Source organism: Ranitomeya imitator, chromosome 1 (genome assembly GCF_032444005.1).
Source record: "Ranitomeya imitator isolate aRanImi1 chromosome 1, aRanImi1.pri, whole genome shotgun sequence".
NCBI classification, from domain to species: domain Eukaryota; kingdom Metazoa; phylum Chordata; class Amphibia; order Anura; family Dendrobatidae; genus Ranitomeya; species Ranitomeya imitator.
Genome location: NC_091282.1, coordinates 695,938,458 through 695,957,022, shown reverse-complemented (window position 1 = coordinate 695,957,022; position 18,565 = coordinate 695,938,458). Strand labels below are relative to the sequence as shown.

The window sequence follows — 18,565 nt, the reverse complement described above, 5'->3', positions numbered from 1 at the left end:
TGTTGTGAATTCTGTGGCTGAATTCACTCCTGTGGTCACAAGTGGTACTGCAGCTTCTGGGCTTCCTCCCTCAGGTGTTCTGGTGAGCTCGTTGGCTGCCTTGTTATTTAACTCCACCTGATTCTGTCTTCCTTGCTCCTTGTCAATGTTCCAGTGTTGGATCTGAGCTTCTGGATCTTTCCTGTGGCCTGCTGCTCTGCTTAGATAAGTGCTTCTTTGCTTTTGTTGCTGTTTTTTCTGTCCAGCTTGTCTATTCGTTTTTGCTGGAAGCTCTGAGACGCAAAGGGTGTACCGCTGTGCCGTTAGTTCGGCACGGTGGGTCTTTTTGCCCCCTTTGCGTGGTTTTTTGCTTTAGGGTTTTTTGTAGACTGCAAAGTTCTCTTTGCTATCCTCGCTCTATCTAGAATATCGGGCCTCACTTTGCTGAATCTATTTCATCCCTACGTTTTGTCTTTTCATCTTGCTAACAGTCATTATATGTGGGGGGCTGCCTTTTCCTTTGGGGTATTTCTCTGAGGCAAGTCAGGCTTGTATTTCTATCTTCAGGCTAGTCAGTTCCTCAGGCTGTGCCGAGTTGCATAGGTAGTGTCAGGCGCAATCCACAGCTGCCTTTAGTTGTGTTTAGGATAGGTTCAGGTATTGCGGTCTACAGAGATTCCACGTCTCAGAGCTCGTTCTATTGTTTTTGGGTTATTGTCAGATCACTGTATGTGCTCTGATTACTGCACACTGTGTTACTGGATTGCCTTCATAACAGTATATACCCTGTAACATTATACTTTTCGAGAAAGGTATCCAGTCCCCTCTTAAATTTAAGTAATGAATCACTCATTACAACATCATACGGCAGAGAGTTCCATAGTCTCACTGCTCTTACAGTAAAGAATCTGCGTATGTTATTATGCTTAAACCTTTTTTCCTCCAAACGCAGAAGATGCCCCCTTGTCCCTGTTTCAGGTCGATGATTAAAAAGATCATCAGAAAGGTCTAAGTACTGTCCCCTCATATATTTATACATTAAAATAAGATCACCACTTAGTCTTCATTTTTCCAAACTAAATAGCCCCAAGTGTAATAACCTATCTTGGTATTGCAGACCCCCCAGTCCTCTAATAACCTTGGTCGCTCTTCTCTGCACCCGCTCTAGTTCAGCTATGTCTTTCTTATACACTGGAGACCAGAACTGTGCACAGTATTCTAAGTGTGGTCGAACTAGTGACTTGTATAGAGGTAAAATTATATTCTCCTCATGAGCATCTATGCCTCATTTAATGCATCCCATTATTTTATTTGCCTTTGTAGCAGCTGCCTGATACTGGCCACTAAATAGGAGTTCGTCATCCACCCATACACCCAGGTCTTTTTCATTGACTGTTTTGCCCAGAGTTTTAGAATTAAGCACATAATTATACATCTTATTACTTCTACCCAAGTGCATGACCTTACATTTATCCCCATTAAAGCTCATTTTCCATTTATCAGCCCAAGCTTCTAGTTTACATAAATCATCCTGTAATATAAAATTGTCCTCCTCTGTATTGATTACCCTGCAGAGTTTAGTGTCATCTGCAAATATTGAAATTCTACTCTGAATGCCCCCTACAAGGTCATTAATAAATATGTTAAAAAGAAGAGGGCCCAATATTGACCCCTGTGGTACCCCACTGCTAACCGCTACCCAGTCCGAGTGTGCTCCATTAACAACCACCCTTTTGTTTCCTATCCCTGAGCCAGCTCTCAACCCACTTGCACATATTTTGCCCTATCCCCATTATTCTCATTTTATGTATCAACCTTTTGTGTGGCACCGTATCAAAAGCTTTTGAAAAGTCCATATACACTACATCCACTGGGTTCCCTTGGTCCAATCCGGAACTTACCTCTTCATAGAAACTGATCAAATTCGTCTGACATGAACGGTCCCTAGTAAACCCGTGCTGATACTGGGTCATGAGGTTATTCCTCTTCAGATACTCCAGTATAGCATCCCTTAGAATGCCCTCCAGGATTTTACCCACAGTAGAGGTTAAGCTTACTGGCCTATAATTTCCGAGTTCAGTTTTTGTTCCCTTTTTAAATATTGGCACCACATTTGCTATACGCCAGTCCTGTGGTACAGACCCCGTTATTATGGAGTCTTTAACCCCTTCAAGTCGCGGCCCTTTTTCATTTTTGCATTTTCGTTTTTCACTTCCCTCCTTCCCTGAGCCATAACTTTTTTATTTTTCCATCAATATGGTCATGTGAGGGCTTATTTTTTGCGGGACAAGTTGTACATTTGAACGACACCATTGGTTTTACCATGTCTTTTACTAGAAAACGGGAAAAAAATTCCAAGTGCGGTGAAATTGCAAAAAAAGTGCAATCCCACACTTGTTTTTTGTTTGGCTTTTTTGCTAGGTTCACTAAATGCTAAAACTAACCTGCCATTATGATTCTCTAGGTCATTACGAGTTCATAGACACCTAACATGACTAGGTTATTTTTTATCTAAGTGGTGAAAAAAAAATCCAAACTTTGCTAAAAAAAAAAAAAAAAAAAAAAAAAAAAAAAGTGCCATTTTCCGATACCCGTAGCGTCTCCATTTTTCGTGATCTGGGGTCAGGTGAGGGCTTATTTTTTACGTGCCGAGCTGATGTTTTTAAGGATACCATTTTTGCGCAGATACGTTCTTTTGATCGCCCGTTATTGCATTTTAATGCAATGTCGCAACGACCAAAAAAACGTAATTCTGGCGTTTCGGATTTTTTTCTCGCTACGCCGTTTAGCGATCAGGTTAATGCTTTTTTTTTTTAGTTGATCGGGCGATTCTGAACACGGCGATACCAAATATGTGTATGCTTGATTTTTTTTTATTGTTTTATTTAGGATGGGGCGAAAGGGGGGTGATTTAACCCCTTTCTGCCAGCTGATGGAATAGTACGTCAGCTGGCAGATCCCCTGCTTTGAGGTGGGCTCCGGCGGTGAGCCCACCTCAAAGCCGCGACATGTCAGCTGTTTTGTACAGCTGACATGTGCGCGCAATGAGCGCGAGCGGAATCGCGATCCGCCCGCGCCCATTAACTAGTTAAATGCCGCCGTCAAGCTCTGACAGCGGCATTTAACTAGCGCTCCTGGCCGCGCGGCCGGAAATGCTCGCACTACGGACCCCCGTCACATGATCGGGGGTCAGCAGTGCATCGCCATAACAACCAGAGGTCTCCTTGAGACCTCTATGGTTGTTGATGGCCGATTGCTTTGAGCGCCACCCTGTGGTCGGCGTTCAAAGCAACCTTGCATTTCTGCTACATAGAGGTGATCTGTACTTCACCTCTATGTAGCAGAGCCGATCGAGTTATGCATGCTTCTAGCCTCCTATGGAGGCTATTGAAGCATGCCAAAATAAAAAAAAAAAAGTGATTAAAAATATAAAAAAAATAAAAAATATATAAAAGTTCAAATCACCCCCCTTTCGCCCCAATCAAAATAAAACAATAAAAAAAAATCAAACATACACATATTTGGTATCGCCGCGTTCAGAATCGCCCGATCTATCAATAAAAACAAAGGATTAACCTGACCGCTAAATGACGTAGCGAGAAAAAAAATCAAAACGCCAAAATAACGTTTTTTTGGTCGCCGCGACATTGCATTAAAATGCAATAACGGGCGATCAAAAGAACGTATCTACACCAAAATGGTATCATTAAAAACGCCAGCTCGGCACGCAAAAAATAAGCCCTCACCTGACCCCAGATCACGAAATTTGGAGACGCTACGGGTATCGGAAAATCGCGCATTTTTTTTTTTTTTTTTAGCAAAATTTGGAATTTTTTTTCACCACTTAGATAAAAAATAACCTAGACATGTTTGGTGTCTATGAACTCGTAATGACCTGGAAAATCATAATGGCAGGTTAGTTTTAGCATTTAGTGAACCTAGCAAAAAAGCTAAACAAAAAACAAGTGTGAGATTGCACTTTTTTTGCAATTTCATCACACTTGGAATTTTTTTCCCATTTTCTGTTACATGGCATGCTAAAATCAATGGTATCTTTCAAAAGTACATCTCGTCCCGCAAAAAATAAGCCCTCACATGGCCATATTGACGGAAAACAAAAAAGTTATGGCTCTGGGAAGGAGGGGAGCAAAAAACGAAAATGAAAAAGCGGAAAAAGTTCCGGGGGTGAAGGGGTTAAACTTTTATATTTCTTATATTTTTTTCATATTTTTAAAAACTTTTTTTTTTTTTTTTTTTTACTTGTGCCATGCTTCAATAGCCTCCATGGGAGGCTAGAAGCTGGCACCACTTGATCGGTTCTGCTACATAGCAGCGATCATCAGATCGCTGCTATGTAGCTGAAATGCAGGTGTGCTGTGAGCGCCGACCACAGGGGGGCGCTCACAGCAGGCCTGCATCAGTAACCATAGAGGTCTCAAGGACCTCTATGGTTACCTTCCTGATGCATCGCCGACCCCCGATCATGTGACGGGGGTCGGCGATGACGTCATTTCCGGCCGCCCGGCCGGATGCGGTAGTTAAATGCCGCTGTCTGTGTTTGACAGCGGCATTTAACAGGTTAATAGCGGCAGGTGAATAGCGATTTCACCCGCCGCTATTGCGCGCACATGTCAGCTGTACAAAACAGCTGACATGTCGCGACTTTGATGTGGGCTCACCGCCGGAGCCCACATCAAAGGGGGTGACACGGCATGCGCAGTACTAGTACGGAGCATGTCGTGAAGGGGTTAAAGATTAAAAATAATGGTCTATCAATGACTGTACTTAATTCCTGCAGTACTCGAGGGTGTATCCCATCCGGGCCCGGAGATTTGTCAATTTTAGTGATTTTTAGACGCCGCCGCACTTCCTGCTGGGTTAGGCTGCCGTCACACTATCAGTATTTGGTCAGTATTATACATCAGTATTTGTGAACCAAAACCAGTAGTGGAACAAATAGAAGAAAAGTATAATAGAAACATATGCACCACTTCTGCATTTATCACCCACTCCTGGTTTTGGCTTACAAATACTGATGTAAAATACTGACCAAATACTGCTAGTGTGACGGCAGCCTTAAGCAGGTGACATTTAATTGGGAATTTTTATCACTAGTCATTTTGTCTGCCATGGGATTTTCTTGTGTAAATACTGATGAAAAAAAGTCATTTAGCATATTGGCATTTTCCTCATCCTCATCCACCATTTCACCCAGACTATTTTTAAGGGGGTCAACACTATCATTTTTTAGTTTCTTACTATTTATGTAGTTAAAGAATATTTTGGGATTATTTTTACTCTCTCTGGCAATGAGTCTCTCTGTCTCAATCTTTGCTGATTTGATTTGCTTTTTACATAATTTATTTAATTTTTTGTATTTATTCAATGCCTCCTCACTACCTTCTTCCTTTAATTCTCTAAATGCTTTCTTTTTGTCACTTATTGCGCCCCTTACAGCTCTATTTAGCCATATTGGTTTCCTCCTATTCCTAGTATGTTTATTCCCATACGGTATATACTGTGCACAGGTCCTATCCAGGATGCTAATAAAGGTCTCCCATTTTCTTTGTGTATTTTTGTGTCTCAGGATATCGTCCCTGTTAATTGCACAAAGATCCTCTCTCATCCGTTGGAAATTTGCCCTCCTGAAGTTTAGTGTCCTTGTAACCCCTCTATTACACATCTTTTTAAAGGATACATGAAAACTTATTATTTTGTGATCACTATTCCCCAAGTGACCCCCAACCCTTATATTGGCTATGCGGTCTGGCCTGTTGGTTAATATTAGGTCTAGCAGTGCCCCCTTTCTTGTTGGGTCCTGAACCAGTTGTGAAAGGTAATTGTCTCTTATAGTTGTCAAAAAACGATTACCTTTGCTGGAACTGCAGGTTTCTGTTCCCCAATCTATTTCAGGGTAGTTGAAGTCCCCCATAATAATGACTTCTCCTTGAGTCACAGCTTCATCTATTTGCTTTAGGAGGATATGCTCCATTGCTCCCATTATTTTTGGAGATTTATAACAAACCCCTATCAGTAATTTATTATTTTTTCCCCCTCCCCTTATCTCCACCCACAGGGATTCTACATTTTCATTAAATTCACCTATATTATTACGCAGGATGGGTTTTAAGGACGATTTTACATATAGACACACCCCACCCCCTCGCTTATATGTACGGTCATTTCTGAACAGGCTATAGCCCTGCAAGTTAACAGCCCAGTCATGGCTCTCATCCAGCAAAGTTTCAGATATCCCCACCATGTCATAATTATGCTCCAACAACATTAATTCTAATTCATCCATTTTGTTGGCGAGGCTTCTGGCATTAGTATACAAACATTTTATGTATCTCTCTGCACCTCTATTCTTTCTTAAATTATTAACTGTTCTAACCCCACCCCTCATGCCACCGCCACCCCCAACTTCCTTATTTGTGCCCAGGTCTCTATCTGCACTATCTTCCCCTCCTATAAAATGAATACCCTCCCCCCCCCCAATTCCTAGTTTAAAGACTCCTCCAACCTTCTAGCCATTTTCTCTCCCAACACAGCTGCACCCTCCCCATTGAAGTGCAGCCCGTCCCTAGCGTAGAGCCTGTAGCCAACTGAGAAGTCGGCCCAGTTCTGCAGGAACCCAAACCCCTCCTTCCTACACCAATTCTTGAGCCACTTATTAACCTCCCTAATCTCCCGTTGCCTCTCTGGCGTGGCACAGGCAGTATTTCGGAAAATACCACGTTGGAGGTCCTTGCTTTCAGCTTGCGGCCTAATTCCCTGAAATCATCTTTAAGGACCTTCCACCTACCTCTAACTTTGTCATTAGTGCCAATGTGCACCATGACCGCTGGGTCCTCACCAGCCCCTCCGATCAGCGATGTGTCGGACTCGAGCGCCAGGTAGGCAGCACAATTAATCTATTAATACTTAGAGTAATTAACATTGATTTTCTGGGAATCACAAAGATTAATACCAACAGACCCCACTAACACCTTGTTCAGGTGTTCTGAATGTAGCACTATTCTTCCCCTCAAATTAGACCACACCTCCTCAGATTGTCACTGCATATTGATTCTTGAACAGTTTTTCTTTTTCTTCTGCATCCCTCCGTTACAAAGTTATAACCCCCACAATGGTGCAAATTATCACTTTTGCTCCTCTACGAGCATTTGCATTTTCTCCTGACGATGGCCAATCAAAACATGGCCACGCCCACTGAGAATTCCTGTGGTACACAACCAGGTGGCTGGAGGGAAACTTGAGATTCTTTATTACATAACTTTGGAACAGAGGGGCACAGGAGAAAAAGAAAAATATGGTTCTAGGATCAGTAGACCAAAGCAAATAGAGGAGATCTAATGAAAGTAATTAAAAAAAAAAAAAAAAAAAAAAGAGTGGTCCTCTTTAGATAATTTTTTCAATATGGGGTATTAATTTTTTTAAACAATCAGTGTAAACGAGTGAAAAAAAACACAAATCTGAAGATGATTTTAATATGTAAATTAGATTGAATGAGCTCCGTTGGGACTTGCTAAACTTTAACAGCAAAATATACAATCAGTTTAGCTGCTCATAAGAAGGACCTATACAGAAGTTTTCAGTTTCATAATATTTTAATGGAATATAGTATAAAAAAACCTGCACATAAAGTCTAAAGGAAGCCATAAATTAAGATCTGGCCGAGAACCACAGCAGAGGACGAGACTACGCTGGCTTCTCACAGTCCCACTGCAGGTGATTGACAGATTTCTGCAACGTTTTAGAGAAATATATACAAGGTGATATTGTACGATTACATACCATTTGAGTGTATAAGGGCAATCCCTCTGGACTGAGAAAGGGTGGTGGATTTCTGCACACTGGCAGTCAGCACCATTGTAGATTTGTCAAGCCTCACTTCTTGTTCCTCCTGGCAAAGAATGCATGTTAGGACTTCTTTTTCAGGCACAGATGGCCCACGTTTGGGTCCCAAAGTAATCTTTGAACCTCCAATAACAGGTAATGAGCTAAACAGAGGAATACATATTAAATATGTTATGCAAGCCAAAAGAAAGCATGTAGACTTTACCATATGTCAGCCTGTAGAGCACTTATTTTACATTGTGTACACTGACCATGCTTCTGTTCACGACCACTTATGGTAATCCTCTCCCTATAGACAAAAGTCACTGACAACATCCAGAGTAAAACATACCTTACAGGCAGATCATGCAGCTACTATAAGATCCATTAACCCCTTAGTGACAGAGCCAATTTGGTACTTAATGACCAGGCCAATTTTTGCAATTCTGACCACTGTCACTTTATGAGGTTATAACTCTGGAACGCTTCAACGGATCCCGCTGATTCTGAGATTGTTTTTTTGTGACATATTGTACTTCATGTTAGTGGTAACATTTCTTCGATATTACTTGCGATTATTTATGAAAAAAACGGAAATATGGCGAAAATTTTTAAAATTTTGCAATTTTCAAACTTTGTATTTTTATGCCCTTAAATCAGAGAGATATGTCATGAAAAATAGTTAATAAATAACATTTCCCACATGTCTACTTTACATCAGCACAATTTTGAAAACAAAATTTATTTTTGTTAGGGAGTTATAAGGGTTAAAAGTTGACCAGCAATTTCTCATTTTTACAACACCATTTTTTTTTTTAGGGACCACATCACATTTGAAGTCATTTTGAGGGGTCTATATGATAGAAAATAATGAAGTGTGACACCATTCTAAAAACTACACCCCTCAAGGTTCTCAAAACCACATTCAAGAAGTTTATTAACCCTTTACGTGCTTCACAGGAACTGAAACAATGTGGAAGGAAAAAATGAACATTTAACTTTTTTTTGCAAACATCTTAATTCAGAACCATTTTTTTTATTTTCACAAGTGTAAAAACAGAAATGTAACCATAAATTTTGTTATGCAATTTCTCCTGAATACGCCAATACCCCATATGTGGGGGTAAACCACTGTTAGGGCGCACCGCAGAACTTAGAAGTGAAGGAGCGCCGTTTGACTTTTTCAATGCAGAATTGGCTGGAATTGAGATCGGACGCCATGTCACGTTTAGAGAGCTCCTGATGTGCCTAAACAGTGAAAACTCCCCACAAGTGACACCATTTTGGAAACTAGACCCCTTAAGGAAATTATCTAGATGTGTGGTGAGCACTTTGAACCCCCAAGTGCTTCACAGAAGTTTATAACGTAGAGCCGTGAAAATAAAAAAATCGCTTTTGTTTACACAAAAATGATCTTTTCGCCCACAAATTTTTATTTTCACAAGGGTAACAGGAGAAATTAGACCACAAAAGTTATTGTGCAATTTCTCCTGAGTACGTCGATACCCAATATGTGGGGGTAAACCACTGTTTGGGCGCACCGCAGAGCTTGGAAGAGAAAGAGTGCCGTTTTACTTTTTCAATGTAGAATTGGCTGGAATTGAGATCGGACGCCATGTCGCGTTTGGAGAGCCCCTGATGTGCCTAAACAGTAGAAATCCCCCACAAGTGACCCCATTTTGGAAACTAGACCCCCCATGGAACTTATCTAGATGTGTGGTGAGAACCTTGAATGCCCAAGTGCTTCACAGAAGTTTATAATGCAGAGCCGTGAAAATAAAAAATATTTTTTTTTTCCACAAAAAAGATTTTTTAGCCCCCAAGTTTTTATTTTCACAAGGGTAACAAGAGAAATTGGACCCCAAAAGTTGTTGTCCAATTTGTCCTGAGTATGCTGGTACCCCATATGTGAGGGTAAACCACTGTTTGGGCGCACGGCAGAGCTCGGAAGGAAGGAGCGCCGTTTTGGAATGCAGACTTTGATAGAATGGTCTGCGGGTATTATGTTGCGTTTGCAGAGCCCCTGATGTACCTAACCAGTAGAAACCCTTCACAAGTGACCCCATTTTAGAAACTAGACCCCCCAAGGAACTTATCTAGATGTGTGGTGAGAACTTTGAATGCCCAAGTGCTTCACAGAAGTTTAGAATGCAGAGTCGTGAAAATAAAAAATATTTTTTTTTCCACAAAAGAGATATTGTAGCCCCCAAGTTTTTATTTTCACAAGGGTAACAAGAGAAATTGGACCCCAGAAGTTGTTGTCCAATTTATCCCGAGTACGCTGATGCCCCATATGTGGGGGTAACCCACTGTCTGGGCGCACGGCAGAGCTCAGAAGGGAGGGAGCACCATTTGACTTTTTGAGCGCAAAATTGGCTGTCGTGTTTGGAGACCCCCTGATGTACCTAAACAGTGGAAACTCCCCAATTCTAGCTCCAACCATAACCCCAACACACCCCTAACCCTAATCCCAACCTGATCCATAATCCTAATCACTAACCCTAACGATAATCCCAACCCTTACCCCAAAACAACCCTAATGTCAACCCTAACCATAACCCTAATCAAAACCCTAAATCCAACACACCCCTAATCCTAATCTCAACACTAACCTCCAACCTAACCCTAATCCCAATACACCCCTAATCACAACCCTAACCTTAACCCTAATCCCAAACCTAACCCTAATCCCAAGCGTAACCCTAATGCCAACCCTAATCCAAACCCTAACCCTAATCCCAGCTCTAACCCTAACTTTAGCCCCAACCCTAGCCCTAACTTTAGCCCCAACCCTAAGGCTACTTTCACACTTGCGTCGTTTGGCATCCGTCGCAATCCGTCGTTTTGGACAAGAAACGGATCCTGCAAATGTGCCCGCAGGATGCGTTTTTTGCCCATAGACTTGTATTGCCGACGGATCGTGACGGATGGCCACACGTCGCGTCCGTCGTGCACTGGATCAGTTGTGTTTTGGCGGACCATCGGCACAAAAAAACGTTCAATGAAACGTTTTTTTTGTACGTCGCATCCGCCATTTCTGACCGCGCATGCGTGGCTGTAACTCCGCCCCCTCCTCCCCAGGACATAGATTGGGCAGCAGATGCGTTGAAAAACTACAGCTGCTGCCCACGTTGTGCACAATTTTCACAACGTGCGTCGGTATGTCGGGCCGACGCATTGCGACGGCCCCGTACCGACGTAAGTGTGAAAGAAGCCTAACCCTAAATTTAGCCCCAACCCTAGCCCTAACCCTAACCCTACCCCTAACCGTACCCCTAATTTTAGCCACAACTGCTGTTCTCCTGCCGGCCGGCAGATGGAGACAGATGGCGGGCGCACTGCGCATGCGCCCGCCATTTTCTTCTGCCGGCGGCCAGGAGGAGCAGCAAGAGGATCCAGGGACACAGGTGAGTATTGTAGGGTCCCCGAATCCCCCTATTTCTCTGTCCTCTGATGTGCGATCACATCAGAGGACAGAGAATTACACTTTACTTTTTTTTTTTTTTTTTGCGGTCGCCGGTAAACAGTTAATTACCGGCGATCGCAAAACAGGGGTCGGTAAAACCGACCCCGATCATGCTCTTGGGGGTCTCGGCTACCCCGGCAGCCGAGACCCCAAAGATTCTCGCGGGGCCGGCCGGCGGGTGCACTGCGCATGCGCCCGCCATTTTTAAGATGGCGGCGCCCACCGGGAGCCACGAGGAGCATCGGGGGAGCTAGGTGAGTATTGGGGGGCCACCTGGGACGCCTTTTCTCTGTCCTCCGATGTGCGATCACATCGGAGGACAGAGAAATTAAAAAGATCGCTTTTTTTTTTTGCGATCGCCGGTAAATGCTTACTTACCGGCGATCGCAAATGCGGGGTGGGTTAAAAACCCCCCGAATCTTGTTCTCTGGGGTCTCGGCTACCCCCGGCAGCCGAGACCCCGGAGAAAATCGGCCTCAGGGGGGCGCTATTCACTTTTTCCACAGCGCCGTTAATTAACGGCGCTGTGGTTTAAGTACCCTTAGCGGCCGCCGTTAAAAGGCGTATCGGCGGTCGCTAAGGGGTTAATCCAGAAATCCACTCCTGGTAGCTGCTATCCTTTGCTACCAGATCACAAGACACTTTGCAGGATCTCTCTCTGCAGCAAAACTGCATTAGCACCAAGCAAGAGGGAATACAACACGTGTGTGCAAAGTGAGTAGAAACGGAAAAAGAACTTTAGACTCATCTGCCCTGTGGTGGAAAAACAGCACCAAATAAGGGAATCAGTTGATCTTTCTTTTGGGGTCTCTGTTCTAGGACATCTGTGACAGCTCCAGTTATGTAGCCTTGGCCAGTAAGAGCACTGCTGCTATTTGCGATGGCTGGAATAATATTCACTACTAAAACTTAAAGAGGGTATTCCTGGAACTAAAATTTATTCTCTACTTCATTCAGTCAGACAACCAGTAATCCCTAGAATGATTTCAAGAACAGCAGAGCCTGGTTTTGAAAGCAGCCTAGAAGCACATGCTCAATGCCTGCTCCATTCATTTCCTACTTGGCATGCGCTCAGGAAGATTCCTCGGGAGGTCACCTGGAATGGTTTCCAATGAACAGGTATACTTAAAGTTTTTTTCGTCGAATCACCAGCATTCAAATAGTGTGTTAGTACCATCAGGTGTGTTTTTTTCTGAGCTACACAGCTCCATATAGTGCGGAGCTCTATTCCACAACTATTCTAATACAGAATATGGCAACAAATACTTTACTTAGTTAAGAGAAACAGCTCATCATTAGTTTAAGACATGGTCATACAGTCCAGAAAATTGATGGAACTGAAAACTGAAGAAACAGGCTCTCAAGAAGACAGCCCCAGGAAAGGAAACTAAGAATTACTTCTGCTGCAGAAGATAAGTTCATCAGAGTTATCAGCCTCACAAAACACAAACTGACTTTAGATAACAGCTCAGACATGAAGCATAAAAATCAAATAGCAGACATATCTCAGCTGTCCAAGCGTATACTGCAAGATGCGGGCCTTAATGGTCAAATTGTTGCAAATGAGTCATTGTTTTATGGAACATAAACAAGAGGAAATTACCTGTGTGGGCCAAGTAACACAAGGACTGGACATTAAATCAGTGGAAATATGTAATGTGGTCTGATGAGGTGAAATTTGAGTTTTTCTCTAACAGCCAAAAAAATTATTTTCTGTGTTTATGTGAGACACAAGGTGAGCAAGTGGTTGCTGTGTGTGATGCCCGTGAAACATGGAGGGAGAGGTGTGATAGTGCGAGGTGCATTGCTGGTGATTTATTCTAATTCAAGGCATACCTTACAACCTGATGAAACTGCTTGAAAGAATACTAAAGGGGTGTAATGGCGTCATCGGAATAAAAGGGGCGGAAATTTGGTATTTTAAGATTAAAACATTCTCATTTGTTTTGTAACTTTGATGCCTTCAGTCTGAATCTACTATGTGAACATTCGAACAAGGAAAACCAGGTTCACATTTTTCCAAAAGGTACTATATAGACACACTGTTCCAACAGACAAATAGCAAATATCTTACATTTCCTCAATAGGGGTGGAGGAATCCTCTACTTCCTGAGAGGTGTCATATAAAAGTTTGTTTGTTTCAATAAAATTCTTTTGCATAGCAGACATCTGTGCCATGATCTTCTGCCGGTGGAGTCTTGCTGCCTCTGCCTTGCGTTTTCTTTTTTCTTTCTCTTGGGAGCTTTGTACCTTATCAAAAAGACATGAGAGAGAGGTTACCCACATTTACAGATGACATGCTGTACAGCCAACTAGAGAGGATAAATGATTGCCGAGAGTTAAGCTTATAACATGGGCAACCCATGTGTAAGATGACTGGATAGTTTTACAGCAAAGCCGCACAGAATCTGTAGAGAAAGCTACTAGAAAAATTTATCCAAATCATGCATGTGTTTATGCAGATTTTCCTGTGATTTATTGAAAAAAAACAAAACACATTAACAAAAATAAATAAATACAGTAATTGTTTTGAAAACTGTTGGATTTAATATGTATGAATGGATTTGAAAACTCTGAATGAAAACTCTGAATGAAAAGGGATTTTCCTAGTGGCAATCTGCAAAAACACCAAGGTTACTTACTGGTAGCCGGTTTTTCCAGAGCCCATGACAGCACACATGAGAGAGGGATCCGCCCAGTCGGGATATAAAAGGGCGGTACCTCTCCCTCGCTTCAGTTGGTTTTCAGAGCATGAGAGGCCCCTTGGTTAGTACACATGGCAATCTACCACCACATTGTAAAAATAAATAACACCCACTAAAAAGTGCGCACCAAAAGGGTGAAAAAAGAAGGGAGGGAATATACAGGTGCTGTCATGGGCTCCGGAAAAACCGGCTACCAGTAAGTAACCTTGGTGTTTTCCCGTCTCCCATGACAGCGCACACGAGAGATTTTTGGAGAAAGAAACCCTTAGGGAGGGACCACCACTTGCAGCACCCTTCTACCAAAGGTAAGGTCAGTTGAGGAGGACAGATCTAGCCGGTAGAGTCTAAAGAAGGTAGACGGTGAGGACCAGGTAGCGGCTTTACAAATCTGATCAATCGATACCTCTGCTTTTTCTGCCCAGAAAGTAGCCACGGCTCTGGTGGAGTGAGCCTTGATGCCTTCAGGAATCGGGGCACCACGAGAAGCATAGGATAAGGAAATGGCCTCCCTAATCCACCTAGCAATAGTACCCTTGGATACCCCATATCCCTTCCTGCTACCCTGGAAAGCTATAAATAGGGATTGATCCTTCCTCCACTGACTAGTTAGAGATATATACTGCAAAATAGCTCTACTTACATCAAGTGTATGAAATTTCTCTTCCCCTGGGTTCTTGGGATTATCACAAAAGGAGGGCAACACAATTTCTTGACTCCTATGGAACTTAAGTACTACTTTCGGCAGATATGCCGGATCTGGTCTGAGTACTACTCTGTCATCAAATATCTGCGTGTAAGGAGGGGAGATAGACAGGGCTTGCAAGTCACTCACCCTACGGGCTGATGTTAACGCTACCAAAAGTACTGTCTTAACCCCTTAGTGAGAGCCAATTTGGTACTTAATGACCAGGCCAATTTTTGCAATTCTGACCACTGTCACTTTATGAGGTTATAACTCTGGAACGCTTCAACGGATGCCGCTGATTCTGAGATTGTTTTTTCGTGACATATTGTACTTCATGTTAGTGGTAACATTTCTTCGATATTACTTGCGATTATTTATGAAAAAAACGGAAATACGGCGAAAATTTTTAACATTTTGCAATTTTCAAACTTTGTATTTTTATGCCCTTAAATCAGAGAGATATGTCACGAAAAATAGTTAATAAATAACATTTCCCACATGTCTACTTTACATCAGCACAATTTTGGAAACAAAATTTTTTTTTTGTTAGGGAGTTATAAGGGTTAAAAGTTGACCAGCAATTTCTCATTTTTACAACACCATTTTTTTTTTTTAGGGACCACATCACATTTGAAGTAATTTTGAGGGGTCTATATGATAGAAAATAACCAAGTGTGACACCATTCTAAAAACTACACCCCTCAAGGTTCTCAAAACCACATTCAAGAACTTTATTAACCCTTTACGTGCTTCACAGGAACTGAAACAATGGGGAAGGAAAAAATGAACATTTAACTTTTTTTTGCAAACATCTTAATTCAGAACCATTTTTTTTATTTTCACAAGTGTAAAAACAGAAATGTAACCATAAATTTTGTTATGCAATTTCTCCTGAATACGCCAATACCCCATATGTGGGAGTAAACCACTTTTTGGGCGCACCGCAGAACTTAGAAGTGAAGGAGCGCAGTTTGACTTTTTCAATGCAGAATTGGCTGGAATTGAGATCGGACGCCATGTCACGTTTAGAGAGCCCCTGATGTGCCTAAACAGTGGAAACTCCCCACAAGTGACACCATTTTGGAAACTAGACCCCTTAAGGAAATTATCTAGATGTGTGGTGAGCACTTTGAACCCCCAAGTGCTTCACAGAAGTTTATAACGTAGAGCCGTGAAAATAAAAAAAAAATCGCTTTTGTTTACACAAAAATGATCTTTTCGCCCACAAATTCTTATTTTCACAAGGGTAACAGGAGAAATTAGACCACAAAAGTTGTTGTGCGATTTCTCCTGAATACGTCGATACCCCATATGTGGGGGTAAACCACTGTTTGGGCGCACGGCAGAGCTCGGAAGGGAAGGAGCGCCTTTTTGGAATGCAGACTTTGATAGAATGGTCTGTGGGCATTATGTTGCGATTGCAGAGCCCCTGATGTACCTAAACTGTAGTAACCCCCCACAAGTGACCCCATTTTGGAAACTAGACCCCCCAAGGAACTTATCTAGATGTGTGGTGAGAACTTTGAATGCCCAAGTGCTTCACAGAAGTTTAGAATGCAGAGTCGTGAAAATAAAAAATATTTTTTTTTTTCACAAAAAAGATATTGTAGCCCCCAAGTTTTTATTTTCACAAGGGTAACAAGAGAAATTGGACCCCAGAAGTTGTTGTCCAATTTATCCCAAGTACGCTGATGCCCCATATGTGGGGGTAACCCACTGTTTGGGCGCACGGCAGAGCTCAGAAGGGAGGGAGCACCATTTGACTTTTTGAGCGCAAAATTGGCTGTCGTGTTTGGAGACCCCCTGATGTAACTAAACAGTGGAAACCCCCCAATTCTAGCTCCAACCCTAACCCCAACACACCCCTAACCCTAATCCCAACCTGATCCATAATCCTAATCACTAACCAACGATAATCCCAACCTTTACCCCAAAACAACCCTAATGTCAACCCTAACCATAACCCTAATCAAAACCCTAAATCCAACACACCCCTAATCCTAATCTCAACACTAACCTCAAACCTAACCCTAATCCCAGTACACCCCTAATCACAACCCTAACCTTAACCCTAATCCCAAACCTAACCCTAATCCCAAGCGTAACCCTAATGCCAACCCTAACCCTAATACCAACCCTAATCCAAACCCTAACCCTAATCCCAGCTCTAACCCTAACTTTAGCCCCAACCCTAGCCCTAACTTTAGCCCCAACCCTAAGGCTACTTTCACACTTGCGTCGTTTGGCATCCGTCGCAATCCGTCGTTTTGGACAAGAAACGGATCGTGCAAATGTGCCCGCAGGATGCATTTTTTGCCCATAGACTTGTATTGCCGACGGATCTTGACGGATGGCCACACGTCGCGTCCGTCGTGCACTGGATCAGTTGTGTTTTGGCGGACCGTCAGCACAAAAAAATGTTCAATGAAATGTTTTTTTGTACGTCGCATCCGCCATTTCTGACTGCACATGCGTGGCTGTAACTCCGCCCCCTCCTCCCCAGGACATAGATTGGGCAGCAGATGCGTTGAAAAACTACAGCTGCTGCCCACGTTGTGCACAATTTTCACAACGTGCGTCGGTATGTCGGGCCGACGCATTGCGACGGCCACGTACCGACGTAAGTGTGAAAGAAGCCTAACCCTAAATTTAGCCCCAACCCTAACCCTAAATTTAGCCCCAACCCTAGCCCTAACCCTACCGCTAACCCTACCCCTAACCCTACCCCTACCCCTAATTTTAGCCCCAGCTGCCGTTCTCCTGCCGGCCGGCAGATGGCGGGCGCACTGCGCATGCGCCCGCCATTTTCTTCTGCCGGCGGCCAGGAGGAGCAGCAAGAGGATCCAGGGACACAGGTGAGTATTGTAGGGTCCCCGAATCCCCCTATTTCTCTGTCCTCTGATGTGCGATCACATCAGAGGACAGAGAATTACACTTTACTTTTTTTTTTTGCGGTCGCCGGTAAACAGTTAATTACCGGCGATCGCAAAACAGGGGTCGGTAAAACGCCATTTTTAAGATGGCGGCGCCCACCGGGAGCCACGAGGAGCATCGGGGGAGCTAGGTGAGTATTGGGGGGCCACCTGGGACCCCTTTTCTCTGTCCTCCGATGTGCGATCACATCGGAGGACAGAGAAATTAATAAGAGATCGCGTTTTTTTTTTTTCTTTGCGATGGCCGGTAAACGGTTAATTACCGGCGATCGCAAATGCAGGGTGGGTTAAAAACCCCCTGAATCATGTTCTCTGGGGTCTTGGCTACCCCCGGCAGCCGAGACCCCGGAGAAAATCGGCCTCAGGGGGGCGCTATTAACTTTTTCCACAGCGCCATTAATTAACGGCGCTGTGGTTTAAGTACCCTTAGCGGCCGCCGTTAAAAGGCGTATCGGCGGTCGCTAAGGGGTTAAGCGTAAGTATTTTTATTGATGACTCCTGCAAGGGTTCAAACGGATCACTAGTCAGAGCTTCTAACACCAGATTCAAATCCCATGGAGGAACCCCCTGAATTACCACTGGTCTAGACCTACTACAGGATTTTATAAAGCGGGACACCCATCTATTGGAGGCCAGATTACAATTGTACAAGGCTCCTAATGCCGATACTTGTACTTTGAGCGTATTAGTTGCTAACCCTAGTTGCAAACCCGCCTGTAGGAATTCTAAAATAGTACCCACAGGAGCCCTGTCCCCCACAGATTGCCCCGAAAATTCCAGAAACTTTTTCCATGTTCTGCCATATATCCTTGATGTAACTGGTTTTCTACTTTTCAACAGGGTGGAGACTAACCCTGGTGAAAAACCCTGTCTACTCAGTAATGCCCGCTCAAATTCCAGGCTGCAAGATGGAAGCCCTTCACTTGAGAGTGGCATATTGGACCCTGAGTAAGCAGGT

At 43.2% G+C, this 18,565-nt stretch overlaps 1 protein-coding gene across 1 annotated transcript in view; it reads right to left on the bottom strand.

Moving 5' to 3' along the window:
* Positions 1–18,565, bottom strand: part of UBR1 (ubiquitin protein ligase E3 component n-recognin 1) — a 233,593-nt gene that overhangs the window by 32,278 nt on the left and 182,750 nt on the right. The window contains exons 29-30 of the mRNA XM_069730874.1: positions 13,359–13,534; positions 7,777–7,982 (exon numbers count right to left, since the gene is read on the bottom strand). Coding sequence (XP_069586975.1) covers positions 7,777–7,982; positions 13,359–13,534 — 382 coding nt within the window. The remainder of the gene's footprint in view (positions 1–7,776; positions 7,983–13,358; positions 13,535–18,565) is intronic.